Here is a 19,056-nt window from a genome sequence, read left to right as displayed (position 1 = left end):
ATTATCCTGGATTATACAAGTGGGACTAATGTAATTACAAGGGCACTTATAAAAGAAAGAGGGAGGCAGGAGAGCCAGAGTCAGACAAGGAGAGGTGACTATGGAAGCAAAGTCCAGAGTGACGCAACTGCTGGTTGGGGGCCATAAGCCAAGGAATGTGGGCAGTCTCAAAGCTGGAAAACCAGGCTTCCCTGGTGGCCCAGTGGTTGAGAGTCCGCCTGCCAATGCAGGGGACACGGGTTCGTGCCCCGGTCCGGGAAGATCCCACATGCCGTGGAGCGGCTGGGCCCATGAGCCATGGCCGCTGGGCCTGCGCGTCCAGAGCCTGTGCTCCCCAACGGGAGAGGCCACAACATTGAGAGGCCCGCGTACTGGGGAAAAAAAAAAAAAAAACCCTGGAAAACCCAAGAAAATAGATTCTCCCTTACAGCCTCCAGAAGGATTGCAACTGATATCTTGATTTTAGCCCAGAAAAACCCAGTTTAGACTTCTGACCTCCAGAACTATAAGATAATAACTTTGTATTGTTTTAAGCCACTAAGTTTGTGGTAGTTTGCTATGGCAGCAATAGAAAAATAATACAAAAGTGTATAAAATGACATAAATAATATCTACAAAATTGCCTCAAAATATGAACTCGAATTACCACAGAATATAGCAGAATTCATTGTTGTTAATTGTCTAAAAGTTTACACATAGAGCCATATATAAATAAATAAAAGGATTGTCTGGATATAAAATAATTTATAGGATAATTTGATAATCTTTTAAAGATGGATATGACTAATCAAAGTAGCTCTAGTTTTAAAGAACCATGATTTTTTAAAAAAAATAAATTTATTTATTATTTATTTTTGGCTCTGTTGGGTCTTTGTTGCTGCACACAGGCCCTCCCTAGTTGCGGTGAGCGGGGGCCACTCTTCGTTGCGTAGTGCAGGCTCCTCATTGTTGTGGCTTCTCTTGTTGCGGAGCACAGGCTCCAGGCGCCGGGGCCTCAGCAGTTGTGGCACGTGGGCTTCAGCAGCCGTGGCTCATGGGCCCTAGAGCACACACTCAGCAGCCGTGGTGCATGAGCTTAGTTGCTCTGTGGCATGTGGGATCCCCCTGGACCAGGGCTTGAACCCATGTCCCCTGCACTGGCAGGCAGACTCCCAACCACTGTGCCACCAGGGAAGTCCCAAAAGAACCATGATTTTAAGGGAAGTATTATGAAGGACTTATGTTAAATGTTAAGTGATTTAAAAAGGGATTTTGATAAGCAATCCAAAAGACATGATATTTTTCATTTCCATGACATATAAATACAAAAGCAGTAAAAATAAGAGCCTTATTTGTTATAAGATCTGACTTTTTAAATATGGAAGCACTACCTACAGAATTGGCATATTTGCATTATTTCTCCCCCAAACACACACACACGTCAAGATAACTAGAAAATATGTAAGTATTAATATCCACATAAATTTATTATAAGTCTCATGGCCAGAGTTCAAACAACTTACTTTCCTTTGTCCTTCAACCATTCTGGGTTTTTTTCCTCTTCTTTTAAATCACAAAGTTCAGGAATGTCAGTATTCATTGCTCTTCGTGCCTCTGCTTGTTTATGTAGCCACTGAAATGAGAATGAAGTTTAATGAAGGACACAAAAGTCTTGTTTTATTAGAAGTTACTTTTAGATTTTCCATCTTCCTATACAAGATGGAAATACTATTTGTTATGGACTGAATGGTTGTGTCCTCCAAAGTTCATATGTTGAAGCTCTAATCACCAATGTGATGGTATTTGGAGATGGGGCCTTTGGGCGATAATTAAGCTTGGATGAGGTTATGAGGATGAGACTCCCATCATAAGATTAGTGTCCTTATAAGAAGAGGAGGAGACCAGAGGAAATGCCTTTCCCCACCCAACCCCACCCCAGCATCCTGATCTTGGACTTCCCAGCCTCCAGAACTGTGAGAAATAATTGCCTGCTCTTTAAGCCATCCAGTCTATGTACTTTGTGATGCTTTAAGTCACCCAGTCTATGTACTTTGTTATAGCAGTCTGAGTAGACTGATAAAATATTTGATGGTGGTGATTTTAAACTTCTAGTTTTTATACATCTTTAAGCTTTTTTTTAAACTTCACTAGCTGATTAAGATCCAATGTATAAAAATTTCTAGTCCAAATTTCATCCAAATTTCTGGGAGTTCATGTGAATATTGTTTTATTTTTCTTGTTTATAATATATATATATTACACTATAAAAATATATAAATGATTTTTTAAAATAATTATAATTTTATAGTTACAGAGATACTTTTATAAATAATAAAATATAGAAATATGCTGTTAACAAGAAAAAATTAATATTTATAAATTGTCATTATATCTTAAGGAGATTCAATTATTTCCACAACTTTTCAATTGAGAGAGCTATCAGTTCACACCTTACAGGAAAAAAAAAAAAAAAAAAAAGCAATGATTACACAACTAAGTATACAATATTCAAAATCCCAGAGCTCAGGAATTTATAAATGAATGAAAGATATTAATGCCAAATGTCACATTAGAAATAGTTGATATTAATAATTAATTGTAATAAAATAATAAATTTACAAATCTTTTCTTACCATGATATACACTGACCCAAAGTTTACAAATCTATTATGGAAAAATGATGTATTTGATAAAATAAATGCACATGCAACATTTTATCTCCTGGGATAAGCAACAACACTGGATATTAAACCAGTGTTTTCTCATCAGCATTCTGGAGCCAAGAAAGAAATAAAAATCCTGCAAAATATATTTTTCTCAAAAGGAAATATTAAATATTTTCATGAAGTAATATCTTTAGCTTAATGAATACTTAAAAAATTCAGACCCAGTAACAGTTTCAATATATGGAATAAAAAATATTTTCATTGTGGTCACTGTAACTAACAGCAAGTATACCAACCTCCTCTTCTTCTGCTACCTGTGATTCCCGGAGAGCAGTTGGGAATACTCGAGGGGTAAAGTTGATTTTAATATTGCCGACAGAGCGAGGAGCAGGAATACTGTCTTCCTTTAACTTCTCAAAAAATATAATTTCTGAATTTCTCCCTTCAAAAACAATATTAGCAACTTATTTATCTTTCATTTCCTAGTTAACAAACTGAATTTTAAGGTAATTACACATTAAAGCTACTTCTAAAATCCTATACAAATAATCCAAACATATTTGCTACAATAAGGAATGTAAAATCCCTCACTGAAATTATGGCAGCTAATTATCTGTTCTTTCATCAATAACCTCAGCTACTTTTCTGGGGTTCTCTTTGTTAAACCACACAGTGTCTAACTTACATGCACTATAGAGGAAGCCAGTCTAGGCAATTTAATCTACATCAACTCTAGAGGAGGGCACCTAGGCAAAGCCATCATTTTCCTTAAGCTCTGATATCAGTATCTTCTATAAGCTCCCTGGTGATGATATAAAAGTTTTTCAGCTATTAAAGACAGCTAATGGGAACAGGCAAAGAGTTGTAATGAAAGGCTATACATTTGTATAAAGGTAGTTAGATGTAATAATTATTAAGTCAATTTAAGAGGAGAAATTAATCTATGTGTTAGTATATAAACTATATGAATAAAGGGAAGGAAAGGTACTAAAAAGGAAAAGTACTAAAAACATGATATACAGATTTAAAAGGCAAATATCAAAATTGTTTAAAAAAAGAGTTTCCAGAAACATGACAGAGTTAATATCCTTGATATAAACTGAACACAAAAAATTAAGATATAAAGCTTCCAATTTAGGGAAGTGGAAGTGGCACAGTGGTTAAGAATCTGCCTGCCAATGCAGAGGACACAAGTTCAAGCCCTGGTCTGGGAAGATCCCACATGCTGCAGAGCAACTAAGCCCGTGTGGCACAACTACTGAAGCCCACGTGCCTAGAGCCCGTGAGCCACAATGAAGAGTAACCCCAACTTGCCACAACTAGAGAAAGCCTGCACACAGCAACAAAGACCCAAATCAGTCAAAAATAAATAAATTTTATATAGTTTTAAAATGTCTGGAAAAAAAGAGAGAAAATTTTAAAAAAATAAAAAAAATTTCCACTTTAAAGAAAAATTGAAAATAGCATGAATTAACATTTCAAAGGGAGGGAGGAGGGAAGCAAGGAAGAAGGAATAAGGACTCAAACAAAGAAGGTAACATCAACAAAAATTTGAACAAAAAATTTCCACAGATGCTTGTGGCTGGGAATGCAGTATCCTACCCACCCTCCCCTCTTTCTTTTAGTAATAGAATCTACTGTGCCAAGATAGAATCTACAAAATCCAGCCTCCCTTAAGAGTGCTGTAGTTATATGCCAAACCTGAGACAACAGAATATGAATACAAGTGCTGTATAAAACTTATGGATCATTATCTTACATGTAAATCTACTAGCAATGGACTTCCTCTTTCCCCTTCCCACTGGCTAAAAACAATGCCAACTGCAGCATCCACCTTGGACACAGAAATGGAAGCCAAATGATGTAATGACAGATATGGCCCCACCAGCCTAGATGGTCCCATGGAACAAAGCCATCTATCAGGCCTAGATTGATTGCTGTTACATAATAAGTCTTAGATTACAGAGAATTCAATTTCTATTTTATTTGATCTATAACTTTGGACCTCTTTATTTCAGCAGTTGGCTTGAACCTACCTAACACAATGTCCTAAGAATTTTATAGCCTGGTAAACTGTTGTTCACTTGTGAAGCCAAAAGACATTCCTAGATATGTAAGACCTAAGTAAATATACCATCTGGCCATGTTTTCTGAATTACTCAAAGAAATGTTCCAGAACATGGACAAATAAAATTAAGAACTCAGGAGAGGGAAACCTGAGGGTAAAAATGAAAAAGGATGGGTTTTCTGAAACACATGAAAAAATGTTGTAAGATTTTTTAATGTTACTACAACAGAAGGAAAACAGAATAAAAAGTAAAAATGAAGTATATAAGTTCACATTTTATACTAATGATTACTAGGATACACAACATGGAGGGAATAAGCACTATTCTTCCATAATGATAAATTTAAAAATTACTTTGCTATTTATTTTGTTAAACAAAAGTAAATGAATAAACATTTGAAAATGCTTATGGAAATCATTATGGTGACCATGCGTTACATTAAAAATAGGATATCTAGCTTTCAAACTCTTACAGTAAAATAAGACAAACAGAAAAACATAAAAAGAAATTAGCTTTCTGTTTTCAGCAGCATAGGTTAAAGTTTTTACAAACTTCAACAAACAATTTTACAAGCAGACAAAATGCTATGAACACATAAAATGCTTGATAAAAATATAACAAATAAACAAAAGTTTCAAGTACATAGTTCAGTTCAAAAAGTATGCAAAAGAAAAGCCTTATCAGCAATTTATAGCCAGGGTAATCTCAAAAGCTAACAAAAAGCTATTTGGAAAGATTTCAGATACAGATATAGATATCTAGATAGGTATACCTATGAAGGTATATATCTATATATCTACCTAGATATCCATATCTGTATCTGAAATTTTATTCATATGAATATATTATATATTATACATGTATATATTAGAAACTATATATAAAGGATAAAGGCTGGAAATTTAATGCTGATATAGGTACAGAGGTGAGAGCTGAAAATGCAATTACAGCCTGAGAAGGGCTACACTCTCAGTGAAATGGACACATAAAATCTCTGTCCACAACTCCAGGAAAGTGAAGCATGTCTCCTCCTGGGGCTCTGGATAAGAGAAGAAAAAACGTCTCTCGTGAGAAACCTAAACTTCAGGTATCCCTTCTGAGTAATTCTTACTTCTGCAAACCAGGACACAGGAAATTTCCTCATATGCACACATAAAAATAATCCGTGCTGAAGATAAGCACACAAACAAAAACTACAAATCACATGTGGATACAATGTTTCTTCCTTACAGTATGGAGAACAGCCAGCAGACACAACAAACAGGAGGACTGGCCTATTAAGAATTTGAAATAACAGAACAATCTGAAAGAGACTATAATAATTTAAAACATGCTTACTTAAAGAGCTTAGACAGGCTAAAATCCATAATGAAAAACTAACGTAATGAAAAAAGAATAAACAGGTATGAAAGAAGCAAACAGAACTTGCAAAATGAAAAATATTGTCCCTGAAATTGAAAACTTCTAGGACAAGTTTAACAGAACATTAGGCATATTTGAAGAAAATTTTCAAACTAGAAGACAGATCTGAGGATATTATACAGAACACAGCCAAGGAAGATAAAGGCAATTTGATAAGAATTTGCTATTTGAAAACAATAGCTTATAACTTCCCAGAACTGAGGTAAGACATACGTTCTTTGAGTGAAACTATACTCCAAGTTCTGATACTATGAGATGAATATAAAACTGCACTTAGAATAATAAAATCAACATATACCAAAGTGAAGAATTTTAAAGCAACCAGAGACAAAGGATGATTACCTTATAAAGGATCAATATTAAATCAAGAGCAGACTTCCCAGCAGCAGTTTTAGAAGTCAGAAGGCAATAGAAACATATCTTCAAATTACTGATGGAACATAACTGTCAATCTTGAATTCTACAACCATCTAAAACATCACTGAATAACAAAATAAAAATAAATGAACTTAACATTCAGATCTTTATTAAAGAACTACTAGACAAGAATAAAGACGCAGACGTAGAGAATGGACTTGAGGACACGGAAAGCGGGACGGGTAAGCTGGGATGAAGTGAGAGAGTGGCATGGACTTATATATACTACCAAATGTAAAATAGATAGCTACTGGGAAGCAGCCCCATACCAAGGGAGATCAGCTCAGCTCAGTGACCACCTAGAGGGGTGGGATAGGGAGGGTGGGAGGGAGATGCAAGAGGGAGGAGATATGGGGATATATGTATATGTATAACTGATTCAATTTGTTATAAAGCAGAAACTAACACAACACTGTAAAGCAATTATACTCCAATAAAGATGTTAAAAAAAAACTACTAAAGTATTTACTTAAAGGAAAGGTAACTGGATCCAGAAAAAACTTAGATGCAAGAAGCAAAGATAATTAAAAAGCAGTAAATATGGGTCAACAGAAATAGTAATGAGTGTATGTGGTAAAGCCACACTAACGACCAAATTTAGAGGTTTAAAAATAACGTGAGATTAGTTGACTCCCTCCCCGCCAAATAAGTGGAATAAAATCTTTAGACAGTAACATAGAGGATGGGTATAACTGAAGTTCATGTATTAAATTTCCTTCTAATATTTACAAGTAATGGTAGAGATTAAATTTTGTTTAGTATGCACATTAAAAATATAATTGTAATTATATCTATGTATCAAAACAGTTATACAAAATTTAATATTGATCATTCAGAGAGCAAAAATAGAATGTATACCTTTCAAATTAATACAAAGGAAAGGAGGTAATTAAGAAAAATTATTTAATCCAAGGCAGAAAAATAGAAAAGAACAAAAAAGGAAGTCTAGTAAATATAAATCACAAAGTAAGAGGGCAGAAAGAAATTCTCAGATGTTAGAATATATTTTATTTTATTTTTTAATTAATTTATTTTTGGCTGCATTGGGTCTTCACTGCTGTGTGCAGGCTTTCTCTAGTTGTGGAAAGCGGGGGCTGCTCTTCATTGCAGTGCATGGGCTTCTCACTGCAGTGGCTTCTCTTGTTGAGGAGCATGGGCTCTAGGTGCATGGGCTTCAGTAATTGTGGCACACAGGCTCAGTAGTTGTGGCACGTGGGCTTAGTTGCTCCACGGCATGTGGCTTCTTCCCAGAACAGGGCTCAAACCTGGCTTCCCTGCATTGGCAGGTGGATTCTTAACCACTGTTCCACCAGGAAGGTCCCAGGATATATTTTATTTATAATAATAAACCTAAGTAGCCCATATCAAAAGAAAGACTCACAATAAACAAAAATACACACTTGGGCTTCCCTGGTGGCGCAGTGGTTGAGAGTCCGCTTGCCGATGCAGGGGATACGGGTTCGTGCCCTGGTCCGGGAAGATCCCACATGCTGCAGAGCGGCTAGGCCCGTGAGCCATGGCCGCTGAGCCTGCGCTTCTGGAGCCTGTGCTCCGCAACGGGAGGGGCCACAACAGTGAGAAGCCCATGTACAGAAAAAAAAAAAAAATACACACTAGCAAACTACAAATGATTTATAAACACATTTGTATATAAAACAATGACCCACATAATATAAAATATGATAACTGTCATTCCCCTTTTATACATTTGGAAATTAAAAAAATTCAAGGACAAAAAAAAATCATGATGCGTTACAAAATATTTGCAACTAAATGGCAATGAAAACACAAGATTTCAAGACTTGGTGAATGTATTAATGCAGTATTTAACAGAAAAAATTATAACTTCATATGCATGTGTTAAAAGATTCAAAAATTAATGCAAACAAATTGTATAAAGAACCCAAAGAGAAAACCCAAAGAAACTAGAAGAAGCCAGATAAAAATAAACACAGGAATTAATGAAATAGAAAACAAAGAAACAATAAAAGATCAGCAAAACCAAAAATTGCTTTTTTGAACAGACAAACAAAATTTGCAAAATGTTGCAATAGTTGATCAAGGAAAAATAAAATAGTATTAGGAACAACAAAAACAAATATATATATATATATATATACACACACACACATATATACATTTCTTTTTCAGATTCTTTTCCACTATAGATTACTACAAAACATTGAAAATAGTTCCCTGTGCTATACAGCAGGTCCTTGTTTATCTACTTTACATACAGTAGTGTATATATATTAATCCCAAACTCCTGATTTATCTCTCCCACCAACCCCTGTTAAAAAAAAAAGTTTTTAAAAATTATTTCTTATATGTGGGACCTAAAGCAAAAAACCAGACTCACAGACACAAAGAACAGATTGGTGGTTGTCAGAGGTGGGGGGTGGGAGGTGGACAAAATGGGTGATGATGATCAAAAGGTATGAACTTCTAGTCATAAAATACATAAGCCCTGTAAATGAAATGTACAGACTAATGACTATCACTAATATTACTGTACAGCATATTTGAAAGTTGTTAAGAGAGTAAATCTTAAAAGTTCTCATCTTAAGAAAAAAGTTGTAACTATGTATGGTGCTGGACAGATTTGCTAGATTTTTTGTGATGATCACTTCATAATATACACACATATCAAACATTATATTGTACACATGAAACTTATAATGTCAATTATATCTCAATTTAAAAAAGAATTAAAAAAAAATTATTACCTTTCCTCTGTTTCTCCCTTCCCTCTTCCTAATACTCCTATTATTTGAATGTTGAACAACCTGAATGGATACTCTAGTTGTTTTATCTTTTCTTTTTTAAAATCTCTTTGTTGTGGCTTCTCTGGTGGCGCAGTGGTTAAGAATCTGCCTGCCAATGCAAGGCACACAGGTTCGATCCCTGGTCCAGGAAGATCCCACATGCCATGAAGCAACTAAGCCCGTGCACCACAACTACTGAGCCTGTGCTCTAGAGCCTGTGAGCCACAACTACTGAGCCCACGTGCTGCAACTACTGAAGCCCATATGCCTAGAGCCCATGCTCCGCAACAAGAGAAGCCACTGCAATGAGAAGACTGCACACCGCAATGAAGAGTAGCCCCTGCTCGCTGCAACTAGAGAAAGCTGGCAGGCAGCAACAAGACCCAACACAGACAAAAATAAATAAATAAAGTAAAATAAAATAATAAAATCTTTTTGTCATCTTATTCTACTTTCTGGAAAAAAATAACTATATTCCAACTATTTGATTTAATTTTTAATTTTTTAAATTAATTTTAAATTTCCAAACCATTCTTTTAGGAAAAATTCTTTATTACAGCCTCTTGCTGTTGTTCAAGGATTAAAATATGTTCCCATCTCTCTGAGGATGTTAATTACAGTTCTTTTTCTTCTTTTAATTTTTGAATCTTATTTTTTTTTATACAGCAGGTTCTTATTAGTCAACAATTTTATACACATCAGTGTATACATGTCAATTCCAATTGCCCAATTCATCACACCACCATCACTACGCCCCCACAGCTTTCCCCCCTTGGTGTTCATAAGTTTGGTCTCTACATCTGTGTCTCAACTTCTGCCCTGCAAACTGGTTCATCTGTACCATTTTTCTAGGTTCCACATACATGCATTAATATACGATATTTGTTTTTCTCTTTCTGACTTACTTCATTCTATATGAAAGTCTCTAGATCCATCCATGTCTCAACAAATGACCCAATTTCATTCCTTTTTATGTCTGAGTAATATTACATTGTATATATGAACCACAACTTCTTTATCCATTTGTCTGTCGATGGGCATTTAGGTTGCTTCCATGACCTGGCTATTGTAAACAGTGCTGCAATGAACATTGGGGTGCATGTGTCTTTTTGAATTATCGTTTTCTCTGGGTATATGCGCAGTAGTGGGACTGCTGGATCATATGGTAATTCTATTTTTAGTTTTTTAAGGAACCTCCATACTGTTCTCCATAGTGGCTGTATCAATTTACATTCCCCCCAACAGTGCAAGAGGGTTCCCTTTTCTCCACACCCTCTCCAGCATTTGTTGTTTGTAGATTTTCTGATGATGCCCATTCTAACTGGTGTGAGTTGATACCACATTTTAGTTTTGATTTGCATTTCTCTAATAATTAGTGATCATGAGCAGCTTTTCATGTGCTTCTTGGCCATTTGTATGTATTCTTCGGAGAAATGTCTATTTAGGTCTTCTGCCCATTTATGGATTGGGATGTTTGTTTCTTTAATATTGAGCTGCACAAGCTGTTTATATATTTTGGAGATGAATCCTTTGTCCGTTGATTCGTTTGCAAATATTTTCTCCCATTCTGAGGACTATCTTTTGTTCTTGTTTATGGTTTCCTTTGCTGTGCAAAAGCTTTTAAGTTTCATTAGGTCCCATTTGTTTATTTTTGTCTTTATTTCCATTACTCTAGGAGGTGGATCAAAAAAGATCTTGCTGTGATTTATGTCAAAAAGTGTTCTTCCTATGTTTTCTTCTAAGAGTTTTATAGTGTCCGGTCTTACATTTAGGTCTCAAACCCATTTTGAGTTTATTTTTCTCTATGGTGTTAGGGAGTGTTCTAATTTCATTCTTTTATTTGTAGCTGTCCAGTTTTCCCAGCACCACTTATTGAAGAGACTGTCTTTTCTCCATTGTATATCCTTGTCTCCTTTGTCATAGATTAGTTGACTATAGGTGCATGGGTTTATCTCTGGGCTTTCTATATTGTTCCATTGATCTATGTTTCTGTTTTTGTGCCAGTAACATATTGTCTTGATTACAGTAGCTTTGTAGTATAGTCTGAAGTCAAGGAGTCTGACTCCTCCAGCTCCATTTTTTTCCCTCAAGACTGCTTTGGCTATTCGGGGTCTTTTGTGTCTCCATACAAATTTACAGATTACTTTGCTCTAGTTCCATAAAAAATGCCATTGGGAATTTGATAGGGATTGCATTGAATCTGTAGATTGCTTTGGGTAGTATAGTCATTTTCACAATATTGATTCTTCCAATCCAAGAACACAGTATATCTCTCCATCTGTTGGTATCATCTTTAATTTCTTTCATCTGTGTCTTATAGTTTTCTGCATACAGGTCTTTTGTCTCCCTAGGTAAGTTTATTACTAGGTATTTTATTCCTTTTGTTGCAGTGGTAAATGGGAGTGTTTCCTTAATTTCTCTTTCAGGTTTTTCATCATTAGTGTATAGGAAAGCAAGAGATTTCTGTGCATTAATTTTGTATCCTGCAACTTTACCAAAATCATTGATTAGCTCTAGTAGTTTTCTGGTGGCTTCTTTAGGATTCTCTATGTATAGTATCATGTCATCTGCAAACAGTGAGAGTTTTATTTTTTCTTTTCCAATTTGTATTCCTTTTATTTCTTTTTCTTCTCTGATTGCCATGGCTAAGACTTCCAGAACTATGTTGAATAATAGTGGTGAGAGTGGACATCCTTGTCTTGTTCCTGATCTTAAAGGAAATGCTTTTAGTTTTTCACCATTGAGAATGATGTTTGCTGTGGGTCTGTGGTATATGGCCTTTATTATGTTGAAGTAGGTTCCCTCTATGCCCACTTTCTGGAGAGTTTTTATCAGAAATATGTGTTGAATTTTGGGAAAAGCTTTTTCTGTATCTATTGAGATGATCATATGGTTTTTATTCTTCAATTTGTTAATATGGTGTATCACATTGATTGATTTGTGTATATTGAAGACTCCTTGCATTTCTGGGGTAAATCCCACTTGATCATGGTGTATGATCCTTTCAATATGTTGCTGTGGCTAAAATTTCCAAAACTATGTTGAATAATAGTGGTGAGAGTGGACATCCTTGTCTTGTTCCTGATCTTAGAGGAAATGCTTTCAGTTTTTCACCATTGAGAATGATGTCTGCTGTGGGTTTGTCATATATGGCCTTTATTATGTTGAGGTAGCTTCCCTCTATGCCCACTTTCTGGAGAGTTTTTATCATAAATGGGTGTTGAATTTTGTCAAAAGCTTTTTCTGCATCTATTGAGATGATCATATGGTTTTTATACTTCAGTTTGTCAATATGGTTTATCACATTGATTTACGCATATTGAAGAATCCTTGCATCCTTCGGATAAATCCCACTTGATCATGGTATATGATCCTTTTAATGTGTTGTTGGATTCTGTTTGCTAGCATTTTGTTGAGGATTTTTGCATCTATATTCATCAGTTATATTGGCCTGTAATTTTCTTTTTTTGTAGTATCTTTGTCTGGTTTTGGTATCAGGGTGATGGTGGTCTCACAGAATGAGTTTGGGAGAGTTCCTTCCTCCACAATTTTTTGGAAGAGTTTGGGAAAGATGGGTGTTAGCTCGTCTCTAAATGTTGGATAGAATTCACCTGTGAAGCCATCTGGTTCTGGACTTTTGTTTGTTGGAAGATTTTTCATCACATTTTCAATTTCATTACTTGTGATTGCTCTGTTCATATTTTCTGTTTCTTCCTGGTTCAGTCTTGGAAGGTTACACCTTTCTAAAAATTTGTCCATTTCTTCCAGGTTGTCCATTTTATTGGCAGAGTTGCTTGTAGTCTTTTACGATGTTTTGTATGTCTGTGGTGTCTGTTGTAACTTCTTCATTTTCATTTCTTATTTTATTGATTTGAGTCCTCTCCCTCTTTTTCTTGATGAGTCTAGCTAATGGTTCATCAATTTTATCTTCTCAAAGAACCAGCTTTTAGTCTTATTGATCTTTGCTATTGTTTTCTTTGTTTCTATTTCATTTATTTCTGCTCTGATCTTTCTGATTTCTTTCCTTCTGCTAACTTTGGGTTTTGTTTGTTCTTCTTTCTCTAGTTCCTTTAGGTGTAAGGTTAGATGGTTTATTTGAGATTTTTCTTGTTTCTTGAGGTAGGCTTGTATAGTTATAAACTTCCCTCTTAGAACTGCTTTTGCTGCATTCCATACTTTTTGGATTGTTGTGTTTTCATTGTCATTTGTCTCTAGGTATTTTTTTATTTCCTCTTTGATTTCTTCAGTGATCTCTTGGTTATTTAGTAATGTAGCATTTAACCTTTGTTTGTTTGTGTTTTCTACGTTTTTTTCCCTGTAATTCATTTCTAATCTCATAGCATTGTGGTCAGAAAAGATGCTTGATATGATTTCAATTTTCTTAAATTTACTGAGGCTTGATTTGTGACCCAAGATGTGATTTATCCTGGAAAATGTTCCATAAGCACTTGAGAAGAAAGTGTAATCTGCTCTTTTTGGATGGAATGTCCTATAAATACCAATTAAATCTATCTGGTCTATTTTGTCATTTAAAGCTTCTGTTTCCTTATTTATTTTCATTTTGGCTGACCTGTCTATTGGTGTAAGTGAGGTGTTGAAGTCCCCCACTATGACTGTGTTACTGTCGATTTTCTCTTTTACAGCTGTTAGCAGTTGCCTTATGTATTGAGGTGCTCCTATGTTGTGCAAAATATTTATAATCGTTATGTCTTCTTGGATTGATCTGTTGATCATTATGTAGTGTCCTTTCTTGTCTCTTGTAACAGTCTTTAAAGTCTATTTTATCGGATATGAGTATTGCTACTCTAGCTTTCTTTTGATTTCCATTTGCATGGAATATCTTTTTCCATCCCCTCACTTCCAGTCTCTGTGTGTCCCTAGGTCTGAAGTGGGTCTCTTGTAGAAAGCATATATATTGGTCTTGTTTTTGTATCCATTCAGCAAGCCTGTGTCTTTTGGTTGGAGCATTTAATCCATTCACGTTTAAGGTAATTATCAATATGTATGTTCTTATGACCATTTTCTTAATTGTTTTGGGTTTGTTTTTGTAGGTCCTTTTCTTCTCTTGTGTTTCCCAGGTAAAGAAGTTCCTTTAGCATTTGTTGTAGAGCTGGTTTGGTGGTGCTGAATTCTCTTAGCTTTTGCTTGTCTGTAAAGCTTTTGATTTCTCCATTGAATCTGAATGAGATCCTTGCCGGGTAGAGTAATCTTGGTTGTAGGTTCTTCCATTTCACCACTTTAAGTATATCATGCCAATCCCTTCTGGCTTGTAGAGTTTCTGCTGAGAAATCAGCTGTTAACCTTATGGGAGTTCCCTTGTATGTTATTTGTCATTTTTCCCTTGCTGCTTTCAATAATTTTTCTTTGTCTTTAATTTTTGCCAATTTGATTACTATGTGTCTCGGCCTGTTTCTCCTTGGGTTTATCCTGTATAGGACTCACTGTGCTTCCTGGACTTAGGTGGCTATTTCCTTTCCCATGTTAGGGATGTTTTCGACTATAATCTCTGAAATATTTTCTTGGGTCCCTTCTCTCTCTCTTCTCCTTCTGGGACACCTAAAATCCGAATGTTGTTGCGTTTTATGTTGTCCCAGAGGTCTCCTAGGCTGTCTTCATTTCTTTTCATTATTTTTTCTTTATTCTGTTCCACAGCAGTGAATTCCACCATTCTGTCTTCCAGGTCACTTATCCGTTCTTCTGCCTCAGTTACTCTGCTATTGATTCCTTCTAGTGTATTTTTCATTTCAGTTATTGTATTCTTCATCTCTGTTTGTTCTTTAGTTCTCTAGGTCTTTGTTAAACATTTCTTGCATCTTCTCGATTTTTGCCTCCATTCTTTTTCCAAGGTCCTGGATCATCTTCACTATCATTATTCTGAATTCTTTTTCTGGAAGGTTGCCTATCTCCACTTCATTTAGTTGTTTTTCTGGGGTTTTATGTTGTTCCTTCATCTGGTACATAGCCCTCTGCCTTTTCATCTTGTCTATCTTTCTGTGAATAGTAAAGGTTTCTTGATGCACTGTGACTGTTTCTACAAAGCGATTTCACCAGGAGTCCCTCATGTGAGGATGTTCTGTCAGATTCTCTTGGTGTGTGAACTGTCTTCAAGTTGAACATATGAATGAAGTTTGGAGGTTGGTGTCCATCCTGCTAGTGTTGGAGGGTCTCCTGCAGAGTTGGGGGGTGGCTGTGGCTCACCATGGGGACAAGGACACTGGCAGCAGAAGTTCTGGGAAGTAATCCTTGGCGTGAGCCCTCCCAGAGTTTGCCATTAGCCCCACCTAATTATACTTCTTTTTAAGTTTTCTTCTATTCCCTGCATTACTTGGTTGCTCCAAGTTGCATTTTTCTGTTTGGTTCTTGGCTGTCTGTTCATATTAAAGATGAAGTATAAATATTCTGATGAAGTTTTGTGTACATGAATCTAAAGATTGTTGACTAGTGAGCTTCAGCATGGTGAACTAGTGGGGCCATTAGAAATGCCAGGGTTTTTTCATCTTATACTAGTTAGCTTCCCTGTAGAGGTATTCTCCAATCTGCATAACAGGTGCACTGGGCTCCTGCATGCATATGGGGAAGAGAATAGAGCTGGAGGGGATCTCTTGAATCAGTATTTAGATTTTTACAATGCAGACTTTCACTCAATCTCTGTATTTTCAGAGCAGAATCTCACTCAGTCCTCAATTGTGCAGAAAGTAAACCTCCAGTTATCTGATGTAGTACAGGAGGAGATCTGGTAATCAAAGTCCTATGCACTTTCAACCAATCCTACTTTTTCCAGACCTACATTTGCCCCTACCTTTAGATGTACCTAGTTCTACCAAGTTGAAAAGGGACAAAATCCACCTGCCCTGAAGCCTCATCTCTCCCACTACAATGCTTTTAGTAGCTTAACAAATAGATAGCTCAGCAAATCAAAACTAGTTCAACAGATACTGGTAACTGACCGCAAGAGGCTTCCCCTTTTGGATTTTTTTTTTTTAATGTGGAACATTTTTTGTTTGTTTGTTTTTGCAGTATGCAGGCCTCTTACTGCTGTGGCCTCTCCCACTGTGGAGCACAGGCTCCAGACGCGCAGGCTCAGTGGCCATGGCCCACGGGCCCAGCCGCTCCACAGCATGTGGGATCCTCCCGGACCGGGGAACAAACCTGCGTCCCCTGCATCGGCAGGCGGACTCTCAACCACTGTACCACCAGGGAAGCCCTATGTGGAACATTTTTAAAGTTTTTATTGAGTTTGTTACAACATTGCTTCTGTTTATATGTTTTGACTTTTTGGCTTCAAGGCATGTGGGATCTTAGCTCCCCAACCAAGGATCGAACCTGCACGCCCTGCATTGGAAGGTAAAGTCTTAACCACTGGACCACCAGGGAAGCCCCGGCTTCCCCTTTGAACAAAGTTGTTTCTAACAAGACAAGAAAGCCCCCATAGTCATATAACTAATTAAGGCTCATTGATTCCCCTTTCCTCGTATCTTATAAATATAGACAACAGTAAAAGAGCAGGGACCCTCAAATGGAGCCTTTTGGGGGAATGGCCTCACTATGCCTGGCCCTAAGCATAACTCTGTGGAATAGTAAGAACTTGAGGAAATCATGCACACTTTGATGCTTTCCTGATAAACATTATTTTTTCAATTTTATTGAGAAATAATTCATGTACAATAACTATACTCACTTTAAAGTATATTAAATGAGTTCTGACAGATGTACATGCTCCTGAAATCACATTCAACACAGAAAATTTCTATCACCTCTAAGAGTCCCCTATAACCCTGTGAAGTTCATCCTTTCCCTTCACTCCTGGCCCCAGGCAACCACTGATGTGCTCTCAGTCATAAATTAGTTAGTAGTTTCTAGAATTTCATGCACTATGGACTGGTGTCTTGTTTTCAGAATAATTTTGTGATTCATTCATGTCATATGTATCAGTAGTTGTCTTTTTTAAAAACTAAATTTGTTTATTTTTTTTTTATTTTTTTTTTTTGCGGTATGCGGGCATCTCACTGCTGTGGCCTCTCCCGTTGCGGAGCACAGGCTCCGGACGCGCAGGCCCAGCGGCCATGGCTCACGGGCTTAGTTGCTCCGCGGCATGTGGGATCTTCCCGGACCAGGGCACGAACCCGTGTCCCCTGCATCGGCAGGCGGATTCTCAACCACTGCGCCACCAGGGAAGCCCTAAATTTGTTTATTTTTGACTGCACTGGGTCTCCGTTGCTGTGCATGGGCTTTCAGTAGTTGTGGCGAGCGGGGGCTACTCTTCGTTGTGGTGCGCGGGCTTCTCATTGCAGTGGCTTCTCTTGTTGCAGAGCACAGGCTCTAGGTGCGCAGGCTCAGTAGCTGTGGTGCACGGGCTGAGTTGCTCTGCAGCATGTGGGATCTTCCCAGGTCAGGGATCAAACCCGTGTCCCCTGCATTGGCAGGCGGATTCTCAACCACTGGGCCATGAGGGAAGTCCCAGTTGTCTCCTTTTTATTGAAGAGTAATATACCATTTTATGAATGTACTTCATAATTTGTTTATCCATTCACCTGTTGATGGACATTGTTTCCAGTTGTTCACTATTGTAAATAAAGCTGCTGTAAACATTTGAATAGAAGTTTTTAGGTGGACACATTTCTCGTGTGTAAATACCTAGGACTAAAATGGTTGAGTTATACGGCAAGTTATATGACAGTTGACACTCTTCCAAAGTGGTTGTACCATTTTATATTTTGACCATCATTGTACAAGGTCCAATTGCAGCACATCCTCAATAACACTTTGTACTGATGGACTCTCTAATATTTAATATTAGCTATCTTAGTGGATGGGTACTATATTTCACGGTGGTTTTAATTTGCATTTCCTTACTGACTAATGATGTTGAACATCATTTCATGTGCATATTGACCATTCATATGTCTTCTTTTGTGAAAAGTCCATTCAAATCTTTTGTCTGTTTATTGGGTAGTTTGTCTTCTGCATATATATTATGTATACGGTGAGGCAAGAATCAATGTTCATTTGTTTCCATAGATACCCAATTGTTCCAGACTTTCCTTTCCCCATTGAACTGTCCTGCTTTTGATGAAAAGCATTGGACCATACAGATAAAGATCTATTTCTACTCACTGTACTCCATTCTTTTGACCTTTCTGTTCATCCTTTCACCAGTTCAACCCTATCTTGATTACTGTAGCTTGATGTTAAGTCCTCAAATCAGGTAGTATAAAGGTAGTATAAGTCCAACATCTTTGTTCTTATTTTTTAAAATTTCTTTAGCTAGTCTAGGTCATTTGCATTCTAATATAAATTTTAGAATCAGCTTGTCGATTTCTACAAAAAGCTTACTGGTATTTCTGTTGGAATTGCATTAAATCTATACATCAATTTAAGGAGAAGTGACATCTTAACAATATTGAGTTTTCCTATTCATGAACATGCTATATCTCTCCATTTGTTTAGGCCTTTAAAAATATCTCTCAGTAATTTTTTATAGTTTTCGGTGATGAGATCTTACATTTCTTTTATTAAATTTATTTCTAAACATTTTGTGTCTTAGTGTTATTATAAATTGATTAAAGTTTAATTTTCCAATTGTTTGCTGTTGGTAAATAAAATCATAAGTGATTTTTGCAATCTTGTATCTTGAGACATTGCTAAATTCACTTATTAGGTCTAGCAGTTATCTGTAGATTCCTTAGGGATTTCTACGTACACAATCATGTCATCTACAAATAGACAGTTTTACTTCTT

The 19,056-nt window shown here is 36.5% G+C and overlaps 1 protein-coding gene across 2 annotated transcripts in view; it reads right to left on the bottom strand.

Moving 5' to 3' along the window:
- The window catches only part of DNAAF4 (dynein axonemal assembly factor 4), an 84,438-nt gene that overhangs the window by 23,068 nt on the left and 42,314 nt on the right, over window positions 1–19,056 (bottom strand). For both annotated transcript variants that reach the window (XM_059056277.2, XM_059056280.2), the window contains exons 5-6: window positions 2,942–3,087; window positions 1,503–1,612 (exon numbers count right to left, since the gene is read on the bottom strand). In XM_059056277.2, the coding sequence (XP_058912260.1) occupies window positions 1,503–1,612; window positions 2,942–3,087 (256 nt within the window). The remainder of the gene's footprint in view (window positions 1–1,502; window positions 1,613–2,941; window positions 3,088–19,056) is intronic.

The sequence above is a fragment of the Kogia breviceps genome, chromosome 3 (genome assembly GCF_026419965.1).
Source record: "Kogia breviceps isolate mKogBre1 chromosome 3, mKogBre1 haplotype 1, whole genome shotgun sequence".
Lineage (NCBI taxonomy): Eukaryota > Metazoa > Chordata > Mammalia > Artiodactyla > Physeteridae > Kogia > Kogia breviceps.
This window is presented reverse-complemented; position numbering and strand designations above follow the sequence as displayed.